The following is a 22,677-nucleotide window of genomic DNA, read 5'->3' as shown; positions in this document are numbered from 1 at the left end:
ATTGATATTATTTAATATACAATTATATTTAAATTATATTTATTTATAATTATATATTTATATAATATAAATGTATATATTTTTATTTGACTAAAATAGAATTTTATGATGAAAGTATTTTTTTTATTATAATTATATTATTATTAATATTATTTAATATACATTAATTATATTTAAAATCAGTAATATTAATATTATTTAATATACAATTATCTTAAGTGATATTTATTTATAATTAATAATATCATATAATATAATATATACAATTATCTTAAATGCATTTTTGTGAAAATGTGGAAATATACCATATTAAGATAAAATTACTTCCAATAAACGCAATAAAGGCTGCAATAAAAAAAATGTCTATATTAGATATAAAATATATAAGGAATATATGTACAAAATTCAAATACTAGAATTTGAACAACAATACAAATGTTGCAAACATTATAATCACATGTCAATAAAAGTGCATGCTGACTGAGACAAATTAAATTAAATTAAATTAAGAATAAATAACATTAGGGCTGTCAATTTAACACTCTCATTCAGTTTATTTGGGGACTGAGACAAGTATGATGTTATCGTCATGTGACAGAACCTACGTAGTGACACGGGAGGACGTCTTTTTCATCACACCGTCTCCGTTTGGCATCGCTGCTGGTCTGTGAGGGATACACCCCTGAGGGACCCTGACGATCCTCCGCTGCCTGACTGTCAGTTGACGACACTGATTTACTCTATAGAGACAAAAAACACAGCATAAACACACACAGTCTCATTTCCAACAAAATGCTAAGGTTGTGCAAAGTTCACCGAATAGTTCATTGTTCTGAGGCCATATGATCGCTTTGTGTTGGAAGTCAATAACATCAAATGTCATTGTTTCTCGAGTGTAACCAAACGTCGTGATGTCAAATCTGCGCCATATTTGAATTGCGCTGAAGGGATTTTAAAGGTACATTTTGGTATTTGGTTATTAAGAAAGGTCACTGTATGGAAAAGCTGCATGAGGGTGAGTAAATGATGGAAATTTTAATTTTTGGGTGATTTTTTTCCTTTAAAGCTGAATCCTGCACTATTTTACAATAAAACATACTGAATAGGCCCCAAAACATTTGGTCACCATCCAGTGTCAACTGTCTATTTCTCAACTTTCATCATTATGAGGAGTACAGCAAAACCGGTCTCAAATCAGTGACTTCAAACACTTCGTTTTCTGCAACGGTGCAGTTTTATGAGCCAAACAGGAAGTGCATTGGACTGAGATGAGAAAAAAGCACACAAAGAAGCCCAGTTCTCTCAAACAAACCTGTTTTCTCTGAAATCTCTCTCTCTTTTCATTCCCCCTCGCTCAGACCTTTCCTTGACTCCCTCATTTTCTTCCTCTACAGTCAGCAACAAGAAATCATCTCAAAGAACTTGGCTGTTATGACTCTTTCTCCTCTGAATCGTTCCTATGCAAGCCCAGTTCTATGGAAGCCCGTTTATGCCATGAAAAAATAAAGAAATAAATATAAAAAAAATAATAAATTTATTTGCGAATTTTTATCCCACAATTCTGTATTGTTTTTCTTCTTTTTTGAGTCTTGTGTGTGCAAGCTCAGTCCTATGGAAACATGTTTACGCCATGTTAAAAAAAATTAATAAAACAATACAAATAAACAAATATTTAAAATAATTAAAAATAATTTTTTGTTTTTTAATGTAATTGCAAAGTTTTATCTCAAAATTCTGTCACAATTTTGATGTCTCAATTATCTTGTTGTTTATTTTTAAGAAATAAGTCAGAATTCTACGTTTATATTTCACAATTTTTGTGTGTTTGTTCATTTTACAAAATTGCGAGAGAAAAAAAGTCACATTTTTAATATTTTTATCCTTACTATTTTCCATTAAAAGGACAAAAAATACACTAGTTTTTATATGATTTTCATGCTACATTACAAGTCTCCCGAAGCTATATTCTAGTTTTTTTATGACCGACAGACTTCTATTTAGTGACTGTTCATAAAAAAATCTTTCCCTCTGCAGCTTATAAAAGTCATACAGGTTTTGAATGACATGAGGATGAGTAAATGAACAGAACTTGCATAAATATCTGTTTAAATGAACGCCAAAACTTTTAAACAGACAGTACACCAAAAACTCAATTGCTTACTTTTCCTTGAAACAGTAAATTATTATTTTTTATCTCCTAAAGACATATTATAGCTTCCAAATAGTTACTCACTGAATATTTGACCTTTCGTAGCTGATTCAAGTCATAAAGTTTTTGAACGGCATGATGGTAAGTAAACAAGCTAGCAAGATTCTTGTTTGCGTGGACTGTTCCTTTAAGTCTAACTATGATGCAACCAAATGACAGAGAATTATGGTTTGTTATATCAAAAGTACAGAATGAACACTTTTCCTCAGCACTAATGGCAGAGGGCAGGAACAGTGCTGTTTAGAGAGTCCTGAAAGGATGGTCGGATTTCATAATCCGTACTTCTCTTTAAAGTCGTTTATCAAAGTCAGTGGGGTGGAGGCACACATATACACATACAAACACACAAGTTTTATACTCACCCTGCTGGGAGCACCCTCTAGGAGCCGAGGAGAGAGAGAGACAGAAAGAGAAGGAGGGGTTGGGGATTGACGTCAGTCTAGATAATAATAACAATTCCATAGCAAGCCAAGGTCATGCTAAAAAATCCAGTCAGGGTGCAATAAAAATACATCCATTGTATTGAGCTCCCTGAGCAAGGCGTCCCTCTGGCCTTCAGTCTATCAGACTTTCAAGGCTTCTCAGAAGTCTATCCAATCTACCGGACCGACTCAACACACCCTCATTCTCGTTATGTTTCATTTTGTGTTTTTTAGGCCAACTTTTGCACCATCACTATCTTATCATGCACCCTTTAACGCTGGACAAATCATATTTATGAGGTGCACAATAAACTTTCTTAGGAAAATTTACCAGTTGCATGCATTTTGTGCCTTGTTGAAGTCTTTATTAAAGGAATAGTTCACTCAAAAATTAAAATTTGTTCACTTGCTCACCAGTGGATCCTCTGCAGTGAATGGGTGCCGTCAGAATGAGAGCCCAAACAGTTGATAAAACATCATAATAATCCACAATAATTCACACGACTCCAGTCCATCAATTAATGTTTTGTTAAGAGAAAAGTTGCATGTTTGCAATCCAGGGTGGATTACTGTGATATTTTTATCAGCTGTTTGGACTCATTCTGACGGAACCCATTCACTGCAGAGGATCCACTGGTGAGCAAGTGAGGTACTGGTCAATTTCTCTAAATCTGATGAAGAAACAAACTCATCTACATTTTGCATTGCCTGAGGGTGAGTAAATTGTCAGTCAGCAAGTTTTCATTTTTGGGTGACCTATTCTTATAATGAGTAAAGATATATTACATTTATTGTTACTATTATTAATTAAGTCATTTAATAACCCCATGCATTTGTGACATTAAAAATGCACATAGACAGTTCAGATAGACACTCACCTCGTAGGTGCTCGGGGTCTAGATGGTTGCGTTCGTCCTTGTGGGCCAGGTGGGCAGAGACTCCTAGAGCTCCGGTGAGGGCCAGCAGCCCTGATGTGCCACCCAGAGACAGACCTGAAGGGTGAGGAGTGAGAGGAATACCTGGAGTGTGGTGAGACAGGTGCTGGAGCTGCTGCTGCTGAGAGACAGGCAGACAGAGAGACAGAGATAAAGACAACAGTCAGGCAGACATGCACAGAAATAAAAGGAGATGGATGGATGGATGGATGGATGGATGGATGGATGGATGGATGGAGAGATGGGTGGGTGGATGGATGGATGGAGAGATTGGTGGATGGATGGAGAGATGGGTGGGTGGATGGATGGATGGGTGAAAAGATGGCTGGGTGGATGGATGGATGGGTGGGTGGATGGATGGGTGGAGAGATGGGTGGGTGGGTGGATGGATGGATGGATGGACAGATAGATATGTAACTATACAGAAAGTAACTAAGTAACTAAAAGTAACTTCATAGAAATAAGCTCTCCGGTCCTACAGCAGCAGTGGTGTCAGTGTCTGTCAGGCTCTGTCTGCTGCTGTCCTGTGTGGGCAGTATCACTCTATCACTGGGGTTTAAGTGCAGTAATATGATCAGAGCTCAGAGAGACTGAAGAGAGATTGTGTCGCTCTATAACAGCCAGCAACAAAACAAGCTGTAATTTAGCACAGAGAGGAGAGACCTCTCTTTATCAGCTTTCTGATCTCTCTTTCCTTTTTTCTCTATCATCTATCTATCTATCTATCTATCTATCTATCTATCTGTCTACCTACCGGTATGAGAGGTCAGAGGCCACTCACCCCTATGATGGCATTGAGCTCTGCCATGGTGACCTGTTTGGCACGTTCCACCGCCTGAACAACTTGCTGTTGATGCTGATACACACAAAGATACATGGTAAGACATAGATTCAAAATATTCACTTATGGACACAAACTCAACCACACTCAAATAAAACGTGAATTAAAGTAAACACATCTCACAAAAATTGTATTTATCCTCCATTACTCTCTCGCACTTTCTCGCTCCATCCCTCTGTCTGTCACACACACACACACACACACACACACACACACAACTCAACCACACTCAAATAAAACGTGAATTAAAGTAAACACATCTCACAAAAATTGTATTTATCCTCCATTACTCTCTCGCACTTTCTCGCTCCATCCCTCTGTCTGTCACACACACACACACACACACACACACACACACACACAGACGCACAGTCAGTATTGACAGACATATCACTCTGTCCTTCCCCGTCAGCAGATACTAACTCAAGCTAATGCTAAAGGTGACCTCCTAATCAATACAGTTCCGCCTGATCTTTTATTGCTCATCTGCCCAAATAAATCCTCCTCATTTAAAATGAAGATCCACGTTTTATTGGACCACAGTTATCCTCAAATGAAAGGGAGCTCTATCAGTATACATTGTATAAAAGGTTATATTTATAAACAGACTGTATGAAAATAATGATTGGTAAACAGATATGTTATTTACTGAAGTCTTACATAATCTACAATAAAAGTTTTTAACGTTATTTAGTCAGAATAACAGAACTTATATACATATATACATTCTATATATTAAATATATAATGTGCTTGCACAATTTCTTGAGAAATGATGTTAATCCTTTCTCATTTTCCATTTCGGTTTTGAACTCTAAAGGTGAGTTGCATTAATTCATAGTGTGTGTTCATGCAGCCAACTGTAGACTCCAGAGGACTGCAGCTCCAAAGCTTTGAAGATAACAATGGATCTGTGGCTCCTCGACAAGGGAACTGGAGCTTTGAATTAGTTGGGACACAAAACAAGCCATTCTAGTCTTAGCCATCCATACTAACGCAACAGCTAGAAAAGCAACAGCCGAATCTCAAGAGCTTGTTTCTAATAAAGTTCTCCTTCTACCTTTCATGCAAATTGATAGAAACTAGCAACTCTATGAGACCGATGAAGGGATAGTTCACCCAAAAATAAAAATTCTCCACTTGTTCCAAACCTGTATGAGACTCTTTCTTTTGTTGAACACAAAAGAAGATATTCTGAAAATGTAGAAGAAATTTTGAAGACAACAGTCATTGACTTCCATAGTATTTTTTTTCATACTATAGAAGTCAATGGCTACCATCGACTGTTTGGTTACCAACATTTTTCAAAATATCATCTTTTGTGCTCAACAGAAAGCTCATACAGGTTCGGAAAAACTTAGGGTGAGTAAATGATAACAGTATTTAAATTTTTTAAGTGAACTATCCCCTTAATTTGTTTACTGTCCCCAAGAACTCTTCAATTTGTATGTGAATGACTAGAATCGGTTGTTTGGACTCATTTGAAAGGTAAAGTGAGTCAATGTTGGACTTCTGGTTCAACCAATGGTGTGAGACTGGAGTCTGCTTGTAACACTAGTAGCGGAGCTGCTAATTAAGCAAATAGCGATGCTGGACTCAAGCTGAATTTGCAACCTGAGCTCATCAAGTCATCGCAGACAACTTTCGGTAAATGAACGCGGCAGGATTTTGCGGCTTTGTTAAAAAACGCAGGATATCAGCAGTCCTTGTTTAGTCAGAGATGTGAGACAGGGTCATTAAAATCTAGAATCTGTCTGGCGTACTGAGGGTGAATCAGTCTGACGGGAAGGGGAACGAGAATGTGTCTGTGTGCCTGTGGGAGAAGACCCCAGAACCTTGATGAGTTGTCAATCACTGTCATCATACCTCCTGAGAGAGGAAAGGGATGATTTGAGCACAGATAGCACTGAGTCGCTTCACGATCTCCGCCTGCAAGAGAACACACACGTACACACGCTTGATTAGAAGAGAAAACAGTGACAGTGATAAACCTGTACAACGGCACTGGGCTCTCAATTCCCAAGCACACAAATGGCTTCAGCTTAGATTATGTTCATGACAATGATGTCTTAGCAACAAAAGATGCACAAGACAAAGGAAGGGAGTGACAGATAATAATGAAATGAAGGCGATTAGCACATCTGGGATGGAGGTTGCAGGTTAATTGTAATATTGTGGACATGAATGATAAAAAAAAACCTATTCCTAACACTAGCTCAAAAAGTATATAAAAATTTGGATATAGATTTATCGGCCAACATATCGGTTATCGGCTTTCAAAAATAAAGAATTATCGGTTATCGGTATCGGCCAAAATTTTCATATCGGTGCATCCCTACTAGTAACCACCCAGAACATCCTAGAAATTAGTTAAAAACCACTCCATAACCCTAGTATTCACCAACAACACTCTAGCATTCACCTAACAACATACAGAAATGCCCTAGCAACCACTCAGAACACTCTAGCAATCCCCTAGTAACAATCAAGAACACTCTAGCAACCACCAAGAACTATGTTTGTAGCAACACCCTATCAGTTGCAAAGCAACATGCTACTATCTAACAGAACAACCTAGCAATGTGTTAAAAACCAATCATGACATCCTAGCAACCACTCAGAATCATAGCAACGAACAACCATACAAAAACACCCTAGCAATCCCCTAGCAACAACCAAGAACACACTAGCAACCATTTAGCAACCACCAAGAACTATGTATGTAGCAACACCCAACTGCAAAGCAACACTCTACTATCTAACAGAGCAACCTAGCAATGCATAACACATTCATAATATCATAGCAACCACCAAGAACACCATAGCGATGAGCTTAAACACCCTTAAAACCATAGCAACCACCAAGAACACGCTAGCGATCATCTAGCAACCATATAGAAATGCCTTAGCAACCACCCAGAACACCCTAGCAATCCCCTAGCAACAACCAAGAACACACTAGCAACCATTTAGCAACCACCAAGAACTATGTATGTAGCAACACCCAACTGCAAAGCAACACTCTACTATCTGACAGAGCAACCTAGCAATGCATAACACATTCATAATATCATAGCAACCACCAAGAACACGCTAGCGATCATCTAGCAACCATATAGAAATGCCTTAGCAACCACCCAGAACACCCTAGCAACCACCAAGAACTATGCACGCAGCAACACCTTATCAATTGCAAAACAACACACTACTAACAGAGCAACCTAGCAATGTGTTAAAAACGTTTCGGTTTCATGGCATCCTAGCAACTGCCCAGAACAATAGCAATCCTCTAGCAACCACAAAGAACACTCTAGCAATCACTTAGCAACCACACAGAAACACCTTAGCAACCACCCAGAATTCTCTAGCCATTCCCTAGCAAACACCAAGAACACTTTAGCAACCACCAAGAACTATGTACGGAGCGACACCCTATCAACCATAAAGCAAGACGCTACTATCAAACAAAACACCTTAGCAATGTGTTAACAACTCATGACATCCTAGCAACAACCCAGAACACCACAGCTATCCCCTAGCAACCACCAAGACTATGTAGCAACATCCTATCAACTGCATAGCTACCAAACAGAACAACCTAGCAATGCGTTAAAAACACTAATGGCACCATGCAAAACACTCTAGCAACCATCATAATGTCAATGCAGAATACCACAGCAATGAGCTAAAACACTCATAAAACCCTAGCAAGCACCAAGAACACCCTAGAATTTAGCTAAAAAAAAACACACTCATAAGACCCTAGTATATCAACCAAGAGAACATTCAAGCAATCACCTAGCAATCAAACAGAAACGCCATAGCAACCACCCAGAACACTTTAGCAACCATTTAGCAAACACCAAGAACTATGTATGTAGCAACACCCTACTAATTGCAAAGCAACAAGCTACTATCAAACAGAACAACCTAGCAATGCGTTAAAAAACACTAATGACATCCTAGCAACCATCCAAAATACCCTAGCAACCACCAAGAACTACATAACAATACCCTATCAACTGCATAGCAACATGCTACTACCAAACAGAACACCCTAGCAATGCAAAAACACTCATAATACCATAGAAACCATGCAGAACACCATAGCAATAAGCTAAACACTAATAAAGCCCTGGCAACCACTAAGAACACCCAAGCAATGAGCTAAAACACTCATAAAACCCTAGAAACCAAGAAGAACCCTTTTGCAACAGCCTATCAACTGCATAGCAACATGCTATTAACCACACAGAACACCCTAGCAATGCACTAAAACCACTCATAACATCATAGCAACCACCCAGAAAACCCTAACCCCACAGTGATGCCCTAGCAACACCCTAGAAACCACTCAATTACACAACCTAACAATTCTTGAAAAACCATTCAAAACATCCTAAAAGCACCCAGAAAATGCTACCAATTAACTGAAGTAACCCATATCATGCTAACAACAACCTGAAAACCCTAGCAACCACACAAAATACCCTAGCAATTCACTTAAAGCACCTCATAACATTCTAGCAACCACACAGAACACTCTAGCGACCCCTGCAACCACACACTGTAGAAATGCCCAGCAACATCCTAGCAATCACCCAGGACACCCTAACAACCACTTAGAACACCTTAGCAACCATACAGAATCGAGGCAGTGTGGGCAAGTGACACTTATATGTTCTTAAGAAAATATGTCTGGTTTGTGTGTGTTGAGTTCTATTCATTCAGCCATTTCCCGAGGCACACTCTAATGGAGGAGTATTTGCGGTGATGGAGGCACAGAAACACAGCAGACCTCTAAGTGCACTCTAATACCTACATGAGGAGCAAAGCAAACCTGTGTTTTAGAGCTCTGTGTTTGTAGCTGAGCTATTTTAATCTGCACACCACCACACAATACATTAAACACAATTCATAATGATGTCCATCCATCCATCCATCCATCTATGTCGTCTCTCCATCCATCCATCTAGCACAGTGTATAGGATATTAACTTATGAATATCTGGTTATGGTATTTCAAAGAGTAGTATTAGCTGGAATTATTATTATTACCTGGCAGAATACTTGTTACTCCTGCCATATGAGACTGCAGACGAGTGAACGGAAGCGTGTTCGGTTGTTTGCATTTTTGTTGGGACACAGTGTAGCAGTGATGCTGAACATCTGCAGATTGTGTGCGTGAGTGTGTGTGAGTGAAACAGAGCTCATTTGTGTATAATGAGGTTGAGGGAGCGAGTGATGTAACCGGTTTGGAATGAAACAGAGTGTGTTTGAGAAGGAGAGAGAGAGCGCAGGAGGGAAATGAAGAAACAGAGGAAAACAAGATGTGTGTGCATGTTTGTGAGGAAGTCCCAGGGTGCCAACCTTTTAGCATAATGGCTTTGTCACTCGATCAAAAGAGCCTGAGTAGGTGCAGATGCCCTGCTGTTTGTGTGCGCACATATATTTACCCAGAATTCTCGTGAGTGCGTGAACATGTCTCCACATTTGCATAGACTTGCTTTGTGTGTTCAACAGTTATTAACTTTCTACCATCCGAATGGAATGAATCATATTTTCACTATATCTACATGACATGTTTGCATGTCAGAAAGGCGGCAGCATTTGCAGTTCTGGGCCGTCTGCGCTAATTAAATGGCGAGTATAATATTTGTTCATGAATGAACTGGACTGATGTTCAAATTTGAATATAAAAAAAATCTAAATATTAACATTTAAATAAAACATAAACATACAAACCTACATTTGTCTATGTATATATAAAATATAATAATTCAAATAACATTTGATATAGATAAAAATAAAAAAGTACAATAAAGAATGTCTGTATCTACATAAATAATTGAGTAATAATTAGTATAATTTATATAAATGTTAAAAATTTAAGTTATTTTATATTAATAGATACATATTTTAATTAAAATATATTTATATGAAACTGATGAGTGTGTGTAAAAATCAAACAGTTTTTGGGTAAATGACGTTGTCAGATGCCCCATAAACGGCTTTTTTGTTTTGTTTGGAGAGTGTGAGAGTTTGTGTATTTATATTTGTTTGTGTACTCATATGTGCAGGAATGTGTCCACATCCCCCTCTGTAAGTGCTTCCCCCTCACACATTTAATTACCCATGAGCCTTTGCATGTGTATAGGGTTTTGTGCATATATGTGTGCTCGTGTCCTCCTTTGTGAGCGTGTCTGATTTTCAGTGCTTTGCTGCTCTCTTTTCCTCCCTCGTTCTGTTTCTTTTCTTCCTTTTTCCGAATGGAAGGGCCATCAATCAGAGAGAAAGAGAGGGAGAGCGAGGAGAGGAGGGGGGAGAGGGGGATACTGGCGGAACGCCAGGGGAAGAGAGGCTGGCACGCTGCCCAGAGAAAGAGAGAGAAAGAGCAAGAAAAGGAGAGAGCGAGCACTAGAGCGAGCCAGAACAAGAGAAGGAGGGAATTTAAGAGAGAACAAGCACAGATAGAGAGAGACGGGGCGAAAGAGACACAGCGACTGAGAGAGAGCGAGAGAGAGAGAGAGCAGTGTGACAGATGAGGAGAAGAGAAAATGAGGGCTTTATTGAATACCTCTGTTCCTGTGACCACAATCAGTGATTAGAGCATCATTGCTTAATATTTGCCTTTAAATGTTTGAAGAGAGAGAGTGAGAGAAAGAGAGGAAGCGAGAGACAGGCTCCATTAGACATAAAGAGGGCAGGCTGATAAGACCAAACCTGCATCCGGGGGCATCACTTTAAAGGCGTGCGTGTGTGGCTTTATATTACCACTTTTTTATGGTTCTGCTGTATTTTTTTTTCTTTTTTGTCCACTACTTTCTCTCTCTCTCTCTCTCTCTCTCACATACACACACCTCACTGCATTGGATGTAATAATGCCAGAGTCATTAGAGGGGCTGTTTCACAATATTGCTGAAAACCACACCCGCCGGCACACACAAACACACACACATATATAGACAGACAGACAGACAGATAGATAGATAGATAGATTTTGGACGAACGGATAGATAGATAGATAGATAGATAGATAGATAGATAGATATTGTATGGACGAATGGATGGATAGATAGATAGATAGATATTGTATGGACGAATGGATGGATAGATAGATAGATAGATATTGTATGGACGAATGGATGGATAGATAGATAGATAGATATTGTATGGACGAATGGATGGATAGATAGATAGATAGATATTGTATGGACGAATGGACGGATAGATAGATAGATAGATAGATAGATAGATAGATAGATAGATAATAGATAGATAGATAGATAGATATGAAAAATAATTGTATAATTAAAGATTATCAAAATATCCCTCATAATCATAATATGACAATGATTGAGCACTATTGTTAATATCTCATATCTCAAGCATGTATTCAGGGATTCAGTGAATACATCTATTCAGATGCGGTGAACTATGATTGAGATGCCAATCATGTGCAAAACATCATCAGAGCACTGCTGAAAATCGTGTGGTAATTTAACACAGCACAGTATTCAGCAGCTAACACACACACACACTGACCCGTCTAGATCTCTGTCTAGCCACCCCTCATAGCTTGTCTTAATCCAGTGCTTTAATTGAACAGGGACAGGAGTGAGACCTAGAGAGACAGACAGGAAAAGCCTAAAAGCACTACGATCAAAGCAGGATTACAGGAGGGGCGGAGACAGAGAGATGTGTGTACCCTATTAGGAGGCAAATCAGTTTGTTGAATATGAAAGCATTAGGACTGAAGCCCCGCCCACTGACACACACCCACACGCGCCGCCACTAAATGGCACACAAAAACTGAAATTGAGGGTCCTTGCTTCACATATCCATAAAACAGTCTTGCTCTGTCTAAGTGGGTGGTTCTTAACCAAACTTTATGACAATTCTTAAAGCTTTTTATGTTCTAGTGTCTTTTTTATCTTTCTGTCTTCCTCCAACACTCTCCATTCATGTGTTCCAGCTCACACAGAGAGCGTGTATGATTACCCCCTTCTTCACACGCCGCTGATGCTAGGAAAGACTGATTTAGAGGGAAATCAGTCAGAGGAAAGGAAAGACAGACACACACCAGTGCTGCCTATATAAAAATAAATTTTTTTATTAAATATTTTTACAATTGTCATTATATAATTAGTATTTTTTTTATGTAAATAAAGTCCACTTCATGCTTTTAAGAGCTCTCCAAAAAGCATGTGTGTGTGCTTATGAATATGTGTGTGTGATTATGGAGCATCATGGAGTATTCTGACCCCATTATAACCATTTCATTGCCCAACACGCATGGGGGAATTCACCAAGAATGAATTGCGCCTACTGATAGCATTGTTTATTTGCACTTGCATGTGTATGTGGTTTCAGTATCCGATTCTTAAAAGGAATTATGCAAATCAGGTATCAAATTGAACACAATGTGCATGGTCTTCTAGTTTCTCATTTTAGAAGTCGGAGTGCTTGGTTGTGGAGGATGATCTATTCAATTATTCCTAGGGATTTTTTTTTTAATATGTCATTATTAGATTTTGGACGAACGGATAGATAGATAGATAGATAGATAGATAGATAGATAGATATTGTATGGACGAATGGATGGATAGATAGATAGATAGATATTGTATGGACGAATGGATAGATAGATAGATAGATAGATAGATAGATAGATAATAGATAGATAGATAGATAGATATGAAAAATAATTGTATAATTAAAGATTATCAAAATATCCCTCATAATCATAATATGACAATGATTGAGCACTATTGTTAATATCTCATATCTCAAGCATGTATTCAGGGATTCAGTGAATACATCTATTCAGATGCGGTGAACTATGATTGAGATGCCAATCATGTGCAAAACATCATCAGAGCACTGCTGAAAATCGTGTGGTAATTTAACACAGCACAGTATTCAGCAGCTAACACACACACACACTGACCCGTCTAGATCTCTGTCTAGCCACCCCTCATAGCTTGTCTTAATCCAGTGCTTTAATTGAACAGGGACAGGAGTGAGACCTAGAGAGACAGACAGGAAAAGCCTAAAAGCACTACGATCAAAGCAGGATTACAGGAGGGGCGGAGACAGAGAGATGTGTGTACCCTATTAGGAGGCAAATCAGTTTGTTGAATATGAAAGCATTAGGACTGAAGCCCCGCCCACTGACACACACCCACACGCGCCGCCACTAAATGGCACACAAAAACTGAAATTGAGGGTCCTTGCTTCACATATCCATAAAACAGTCTTGCTCTGTCTAAGTGGGTGGTTCTTAACCAAACTTTATGACAATTCTTAAAGCTTTTTATGTTCTAGTGTCTTTTTTATCTTTCTGTCTTCCTCCAACACTCTCCATTCATGTGTTCCAGCTCACACAGAGAGCGTGTATGATTACCCCCTTCTTCACACGCCGCTGATGCTAGGAAAGACTGATTTAGAGGGAAATCAGTCAGAGGAAAGGAAAGACAGACACACACCAGTGCTGCCTATATAAAAATAAATTTTTTTATTAAATATTTTTACAATTGTCATTATATAATTAGTATTTTTTTTATGTAAATAAAGTCCACTTCATGCTTTTAAGAGCTCTCCAAAAAGCATGTGTGTGTGCTTATGAATATGTGTGTGTGATTATGGAGCATCATGGAGTATTCTGACCCCATTATAACCATTTCATTGCCCAACACGCATGGGGGAATTCACCAAGAATGAATTGCGCCTACTGATAGCATTGTTTATTTGCACTTGCATGTGTATGTGGTTTCAGTATCCGATTCTTAAAAGGAATTATGCAAATCAGGTATCAAATTGAACACAATGTGCATGGTCTTCTAGTTTCTCATTTTAGAAGTCGGAGTGCTTGGTTGTGGAGGATGATCTATTCAATTATTCCTAGGGATTTTTTTTTTAATATGTCATTATTAATACAAAAATATTTATATAATAATAAATTAGTGCTGTCAAATGACTAATCGCGCATTAATCGCATACAAAATAAACGTTTTTGTTTGCATAATATATGTGTGTGTTTTGTGTATATTATATATTTTGAAAATATTTACATGTATTTACATGTCTATATTTATATTCATATAATTTATATTATAAATATATTTAATATACAAACATAACATATTTTTCTGAAATACATGCATGTGTGTGTATTTATATATACATAATAAATATACACAGTACACACATGCAAACATTAACTTTTATTTTGGATGCAATTAATCGCGATTAATCGTTTGACAGCACCATAACAAATACAATACAAATGTAATAATATTTAATTTGTGTAACAACAAAAAATGCATGAAATCAGACGTATATAAACCAGATTCAAACCACATCCATATATGTTAGGAGTGCCAATGGTCAGATAGCAAGAAATCAGATGTTTATAAAACAGATACAAACCATATCCATATGTGTTACAAGTATAAATGGTCAGAGTCAGACCACATGAAATCAGACATTTATAAACCGGATCCATATGTTACAAGTGTGAATTGTCAGATTACATGAAATCAGATGTGTACAAACCCAAATCCAATCCACATTCATATGTGTTACACGTGTGAACAGTCAGACCGAATGAAATCAGACATGTAACAAACCGAATCCAAACCGCATCCATATGCATCACACACGTGAACAGTCAGATGACATGAAATTAGCCATTTATAAACCAGATTCAAACCGCATCCATATATGTTACAAATGTGAACAGTCAGATCAAATAAAACTGTATATTAATCGACCGGATCCAAACCACATCTTTTGTGTTACAAATGTAAACGGAAGTAGTTTTTTTATCATTTGGGGCATGACACAAAACAGGCACAATATTGTGCATAGCTGCAAGCTTATAAACAGCCAGTGTGCAGTGTGAACAGAAAAGAAGATGAAAAGAAGATTTCAAGTGTTAAAATACCACATGCAAAACTGTTCAGTGAATTCGCCCAACAGGTTTGTCTTACCTGTTTGTGCATCTCAATGTTGAGCCCGTAGGACATCTCGTAGTACTGTGGGAACACAAACGTGAGAGCATCAATCAGTAGCGTGATGAATTAAACAGCAGTGAATCATCATCAATCAAATTAAAACCTCAGCGGCCTGATAGACACTAACGACTCGCTGAAACTACAGCAACACAGAGAGAGTTTGAACGCGTCAGCGTGTGTTTCTGCGTGTCTGTTTCAGCAGGCAGATGAGCAACGATGCCAATGATGAAGATGAAACCTGACACAACTGCTCGCTTATTCTGTCTTTCTCCGTCTGTCTGTAATGCTCACACACTCGGTAACTGCTCTGTGTGTAGCTCGATTTTCAAAAATCCTTTTTCCTCTTCTCTCCCCTTATCTCTGTCTTTCCCGATCAGCTCCCTCGTTACCGACCTTCCTTTTTAATCCTCCTCTCCTCTCCCCTGCCCTTCTCTTCTATTATTCCGTAAACTCCATTTCCCATCCGTGATGTGTGCCTGACCTCCTCTCTTCTATCAAACCTTCTCTGCGGTTTAATCTCAGGATTAAAGTCTCATCATATCTAATGACAGCGACTGGAAACCCAAAGGTGTCGATATGAGGTTAACGAGCGGTAAAATATTTCAAAGTTTGGACACACCTACCCAGTGTTGCCAACTGCTTTCAATTGAAAGTAGCTAAAACTGGTAGCTAAATGTCACTAGATGACATCACAATGGCAAATTCACTGATCTATATAAAGATGAAGGTAGATCAGTGGGCAAGATGAGAACTTAGATAAGGTTTGTCCAAGCAGTTGCTATATTTGTCCCTAAACTTTTGAAAAAAGTCTCAAAAGGGGCGGGGAAGTCGCTAAATTTAGCTACAAAGTAGCTAAATTGGCAACACTGCACCTACCTACTTATTCTTTATTGGTGCTTGCGAAGCAAAGTATCTATATTAATATTACTGGTTCTTCTTTAGCTCTATTCGTTCCGCATCATTTGCGCTATGGGCTTATGTAGTTCCTCCCATTTTCAACTCTGTGCTTATTGTCTTCTGTCTTCCAGATTGTATTTCCACAGCATGATGGTACGATCTTACAGCTTTATAAATGAACCGTTTGTATAAAAAATGTCCTGGTCTACTTACATTTGTTATGACATCCGCTTTGAAGATTACAATGCTCATGATAAATTTTGTTAACTCTACAATAAGTAAATCCACTTCACCAGCTAATTACTCTTCAACAACAGCGATGCTATAGAAATACACAGAGCTACTGCAAAAACGGAAGTACAAAGACAAAATTTTAAAGATGCCGATTGTTTCTCTGACTATAAAGCTATAGGTTTTAGTCCTAAACCGCAGAAAAGTATCAGCATTCTCAGATTGTAGGAATTTCCGATTAGTTAATAAAATGGCGATTTTCAATTTAAATTAAAATTTTTCAATTAAAATAAGTTACATTTTACATGCTGGATATGCTGGACACTTGTTGGCTGATTTTTCCTCACTATCTGACACAAAAAATCCATTAAAGTTGTCATGAACTGACAAATCCAAATTCCATTGATCTTTTGATATTTTAGAGGTCATTGCGCTATAAAAACATTCTGTAAGTTTCAGAACTAAAAACTTTCTTGTTAGTCTAAAAATGGCGTATACTGAAGCCAGTCTGCCAAAATGACAGCTTGTGGAATGTGCCACTCTATGATGTAATAGTGTGGCTAAACCCCGCCTCCGCAGAAGATCAACACTTGCTTCTACATCACTGCCTGTTTAGCCCCGCCCACAGATTCGTGCATGTAGTGTAAATACTGAGAGATGCAAACGATAGACTTTATTTGATGAACTTTATTTTTAATGAAGTGCCAGACTGCGTCAGTAAGAACATTTTACCACGGATTAGTTTACAAACAAGGCATGATTCGACACAGGATTTTCAGAAAGACTGAAGCTAAAAGATGATGCTGTGCCGACTATATTGGATCCGTCAGTAATGTCGCAACACACATGTGAGTAGCTTTTATTATGCCTGTTATTAGGTCTGTTATGCCTTCTTAACCTAAATCACAGCAGCGTCCATCTCTGAAGGACGTAGGCTGTCAAACATACACAACTATTAGCCAATCATAGCAGTGGGCATTCACTTCCAAGTCTACGATACGCCACGTCTATTTAAACAGAGCGTTCAGATGAGGGGGGTCAAAACAGGACAGAAAATAGCCCATTTCTTCCTTATTATTAAAAATCTTGATAACATTATAAGTGGACCTCAGAGAACAGTACAAAATAATAAAAAAGGCAGTTCACAATCCATTTAAATATAACAATAATGATAAGATTTTTGTAAAGAAATTCATGCATAGGCACAATTTTGTCTACAAAACTCATTTCAAGCCTTGTATAAAAACCTTCAGACCAAAAGGATTTTAAGATCATGAGAACCATAAATCCAGTCAAGCGCGTCCAAACTTTTGACTGGCAGTTTAAATGCGAGTCTATAAAATGAAGCATTTTAGACATGTGTTGCGCTGTATTCAAATTTATTGCATTTCCAGTATTGATCTCTCCGGTGGGTGATGAATTTTAGATAAAGCGTGACATAACAGCAGAACCATTTCCCCATCTATCTGGTCTGCTGGCACACACACACACAAATATAAATCACGTTTGCTGTTTCTGCATGCTGATAGTGCATCAGGGCCGCTGGAAGCGGTTCCGTTTTAAAAAGCTCTGCGGCGGCCCAGAAGGCTATTCAGCAGCACTCGTATTACCTCAGTAACGGCCAAAAAAGGTCTCTGCATCATTTCAGACCAACATTAGTTCTCAGCATGTTTTGATGTAGAATCAATCCAGGGAGAAAACGCAGAACGAAAATTCAAATTCACACAAAAATAGGCCGATATATCAGCCAATTAATCGACCTGGCCGACATATCGGTATCAACTGAATGGAAATGCTTCCATTAGCCAGCCTTAACACAAAACCAAACACACAGGTTTGGGGAAACAGTGTCCTAGATGTTTGGTATCCACCCTAGAAACCATATAGAAACACCCTGGCAACATCCCAGAACAATCTAGAATCAAGGCACTGAGTTTTGTACAGGCAAACATGACTCAAAATGAGCTATACTTAATGTGGCAACAGGAGAGTTTGTATCAGTTTAACTGACAAGTAATCTATTACCTCAACCTACACACAGTCCTGTAAATAAGATGTTTAATTAAGCTGAAATAGTTTCAACAGTCAGCATGTTGTGTCTACAGTCTCCCTGAAGAAACTGTTGAATGATAGAGTGCCAGACAGGCAGTCTAAGGACAGGACACCTGCAGCTCATTTTCTCTTCAAAGAACTTTAGTCCTTTAGTTGTAGCTTTACTAAATATCTTTTGGCTTTCCCGGCTACAATTTATAGACATACAATTACAGGACTCAACAATAAGGACAGTTCCAGGACCATCCTTGTCCCAGGACCAGTGTGAGAGAATTTGGTGGACCTCTCACATGACCCAACAGGTCATTTGTTGTGCTCATTGGGACACAGATTGGGCCATGTCCCTCACTTCAGTACTTTCCTCTCCGTTCTCCACTATCTAATCAAATAAAGGCAAAATGCTCACTACAAATAAAAAATAAAAAAATGATAGAAAATGAAATCTAGAAGAAAATGATCTAGCTGGATAATATAGCTGGAGAAATTTGTATAAAATAGTCAAAACTGTAAATGGGTTAAATATGATAAATACACTGTATACCACCATTTAAAAAAAATAGCTGAACTATAAGAAATTATAGCTCAATTCATTTTATTTTATTTTATTCATTTATAGATAAATTTTAACATAAGTGTGTCAGAAGAAAATGTATTTAGCTTTTTATTTAAATAGCAAGTTTTTTCAAAAAAGGTTATAACTTAAAAATTAAAAAATAAACTAAATAAAAGTTTTTAATTTGCAATAACAGTTGGAAATATAACACATTTAATTTGATTACTTTAAAATTAAAAGTGAATTATTTTTGAATTTTAAATTATTTAAATTTAATTAAAGAAACTTTTTTAATGAATAACAAATACATTTGCTCCTGGAACAAACATAATTATGCTACTAAAAATGAGAGTATCTTCTTTTGTGGTGGGTCCACTAAAAATATTGATAGGGTCAGAACAAATTTGAATTAATAGCAAAAAATCTTAAATTAATCTCTAAATTAATTCCATTAAAGACAACTTTTTTGATGCGTTTAATGAATAGCTTATAGCTAACAAATACATCTGCTTCTGACACAAATATAGTAAAAAAAAAAAAAAAAAAAAAAAGTATCTTTTTTGTGGTGGGGTCACTGAAAATATTGATAGGGTAAGAAAATAAAACTTTTTAGATTAATTTACGTTGATGAAATAAATCTACAGTATCTTTTTTTGGCGGGGCCAGTAAAAAATTGGCAGGCCAAGAACAAATTTAAATGATTAGCCAAGAAATAAAGTATGTGTAGTAGTTTGCATAGCACACTTGTGTATTTAAGCTCATATCTGAAGGTGGGTGAGTTTCACCGTGACGTGTTTTTATTTATTTATTTGTTGTTATTCTGGATATTGGCGGGATTGTGACGCACTTTTGGCTTGTAATGCATTCCCTCGCCACAGCTCATTGTTATATAAGCTCTCTCATGTTATGTGCATTCTCATTCTACACCACGAGTGTGTGTGTAATCCCCTGAATGTGTCCGTGTGTGTGTGTTGTCTGGAGCAGATTGCGCACGGCATGTGGCGGATGTAGCGAGGCTCAATGCGGCGGAGGTTCAACAAAGCCTCTCCTCCTGCCGCAGCCATGTGTGTGTGTATTAGTCCTCACCAGTCTAACAAGGGGCAAAATGCACTGGGTGTCCCCTGGTTCAACCCGGCAGCTGTTTGCCATCCGTCGCTTGTACATATATCCTGCTGTGTTGCTGGACACTCGGCTCTTGCTGAAATCTCTGTAGATTCTGTGTATGTGTGTGTGTCCACTCCACTGTACTGGATACAGCTGTGATCTTCTAAGCTCAGACACATTGATTGGCTCATCCTGATCTAGTATTACTAGACAGGCAACATTGATGAGATATAATTTCCATTGGGCTGTCCTCTCCGGCTCATTGCATCTGCCACGATCCCATTTAGGCTACACCAAACAGCCCAATTTGAATTGACCGATATAAAAATAGCCATCCTCTGTACTGTCAAAAATGCTCCAAAAAAGGAAATACTAAATAGATTTGCATTTTCAGTAAGAAATACCAAAGTTTGTGAGGGTGAAAAAGCGTTTTAGGCTTTCAGCATGCAGTTACGATAGCTGTCAGATTTTACAGGTGTCGGAATTTACGTAATTACGAGATTCCGACTTGTCAAGTGTGTTCACGTCCTTGTAGGACTCGCAATTACAACTTACAAACAGAATCCTTTGAGAGCTCCGACTTGTACACATAGGCTATATTTAGATGCCACATGTGACCGTTCCAGACACATCGACACATCCGCCATCTTGGAACGGTCAATGTGTCGTCATTCACAGGTAAAATCAACGAGTTTCCCAAGATGCCACAAGACTGCAGCCTCTTGTTGTAAAAATCTCTTGAGATTTAAATTCCTGAAGAAATAGGATACATTTGCACAGGTGAGAATCTGTTTGTGTTTTTATATGAAGGCTGATTAACTCAATATGACAGGTTTTTAAACTATTGTTACTTTATAATGTTGTGTTGGTTAATGCCTTCGTCTTCTTGTATTGTGTTAGTTTAGCTAAATCAAGTGCTTGTCTATTACAGACATACATATTCATGGTTGCAGTTGACTTGCTCTTGAGTTCATGGACCGGTTTTGACGGTTTCAATCATAGATGTGTCCTCCATCTTGGAACGGTCAATGAGTCGTCACTCACAATAAAATAAATGCATTTTCCAAGATGCCACAACATTGTGCAGACATAAATTTAAATTCCCGAAGAAATTGTATAAACTTTAACAGGTAAGAAAGTGTTGGTTTGTGTTTTTAATATGTATTAACTCACTATTACATGCAGGTTTTTAAATTATAGTAACATTTTAATGTCATGTTAGCTAATGCTTTCGTCTTTGTTGTATTGTGTTAGTTTAGCTGCTTAAGTAGGGTGACCATACGGGCCATTTTTACGGGACGCGTCCTTGCCAGGATTTCTATATTGCCTAAAATATCCAGGTTTTGGCTGTTTGCACTGTGCAGGTCGATCATTGTATAACATTCACAAGAGCTATAGAGAGCAGAGCAGACGGCTCCTTATGCTTTCGAATCACTCTTGCGGTACTTTGGATCGGTGCGCAGCGATGCTTCAAGTCGAACGAACGAACAAACATCAAGTCGAATGAACGAACAAACCAGTAGTTGACCAGTAGTTTATTGGTCAAACTACTTTGGATGTTTTAGGCAATATAAAAATCCTGGCCAGGACATGCCCCGTATAAATGGCACATATGGCTACCCTATGCTTAAGTCTATTGCAGATAGACTTGCTCTTGAGTGTTCACTTTGACCATTAAAATATGGCGGATGGCTTCCGTATAGCAGTCCATAGAATTAGTCAGACTTTGTGCTCTGCATTTATCCCATCCAAAGTGCACACTCACAGCAGTGAACACACACACACCAGTGGGCAGCCATTTTTTTGCTGCGGCGCCCGGGGAGCAGTTGGGGGTTCGGTGCCTTGCTCAAGGGCACCTAAGTCGTGGTATTGAAGGTGGAAGAGAGCGCTGTACATTCACTCCCCCCACCTACAATCCCTGCCGGTACGAGACTCGAACCCGCAACCTTTGGGTTACGAGTCCGACTCTCTAACCATTAGGCTCCAATATAATGGTGGACAGCTAAGGTATAACCAAAGCCACTGGAGGGCAAGCCTGCAACCTTTAGCCAAAAAAGCGTAACGGCTAGTGCTAACACTGCGGCTTTGACAGTATGCAGGGAAGGAGACCAGAGGCGATTGTATGATGAGCCCCATGTGATCCAAGTTAGCCGTTACACTTTTTCCAATGGTAAGTACAACAGACTTTTTTATTGCATCTCCCAATAATAAGACATTCCATGTATTCCATGGAAGAAAATCAGTCATACAGGTTTGGAACGACATGAGTGTGAGTAAATGATGACAGAATCATGATAAGTTTTGTATTAAGACATTCATATTCTTCATAATTTCAATCAGTTACAAGCCAAAGAAAGAGCTGTATCATAAATTATTTCATTATACTTCCTTTTTTCCCCAGACAATAAAGTGACATT

General features: G+C 38.2%; 1 protein-coding gene across 3 annotated transcripts in view; it reads right to left on the bottom strand.

Moving 5' to 3' along the window:
• The window catches only part of LOC107676970 (transducin-like enhancer protein 4), a 56,983-nt gene that overhangs the window by 16,743 nt on the left and 17,563 nt on the right, over window positions 1-22,677 (bottom strand). For 2 of the 3 annotated variants that reach the window (XM_016471736.1, XM_016471735.1), the window contains exons 4-9: window positions 15,400-15,444; window positions 6,273-6,335; window positions 4,348-4,422; window positions 3,510-3,687; window positions 2,572-2,588; window positions 606-740 (exon numbers count right to left, since the gene is read on the bottom strand). In XM_016471736.1, the coding sequence (XP_016327222.1) occupies window positions 606-740; window positions 2,572-2,588; window positions 3,510-3,687; window positions 4,348-4,422; window positions 6,273-6,335; window positions 15,400-15,444 (513 nt within the window). The remainder of the gene's footprint in view (window positions 1-605; window positions 741-2,571; window positions 2,589-3,509; window positions 3,688-4,347; window positions 4,423-6,272; window positions 6,336-15,399; window positions 15,445-22,677) is intronic. The other variant, XM_016471737.1, reaches the window with a different exon arrangement.

This window comes from Sinocyclocheilus anshuiensis, unplaced genomic scaffold (assembly GCF_001515605.1).
Source record: "Sinocyclocheilus anshuiensis isolate Anshui unplaced genomic scaffold, SAMN03320099.WGS_v1.1 scaffold420, whole genome shotgun sequence".
Taxonomy (NCBI): Eukaryota; Metazoa; Chordata; class Actinopteri; order Cypriniformes; family Cyprinidae; genus Sinocyclocheilus; species Sinocyclocheilus anshuiensis.
The sequence above is the reverse complement of the archived record's forward strand: the minus strand, read 5'-3'. Positions and strand labels throughout refer to the sequence as shown.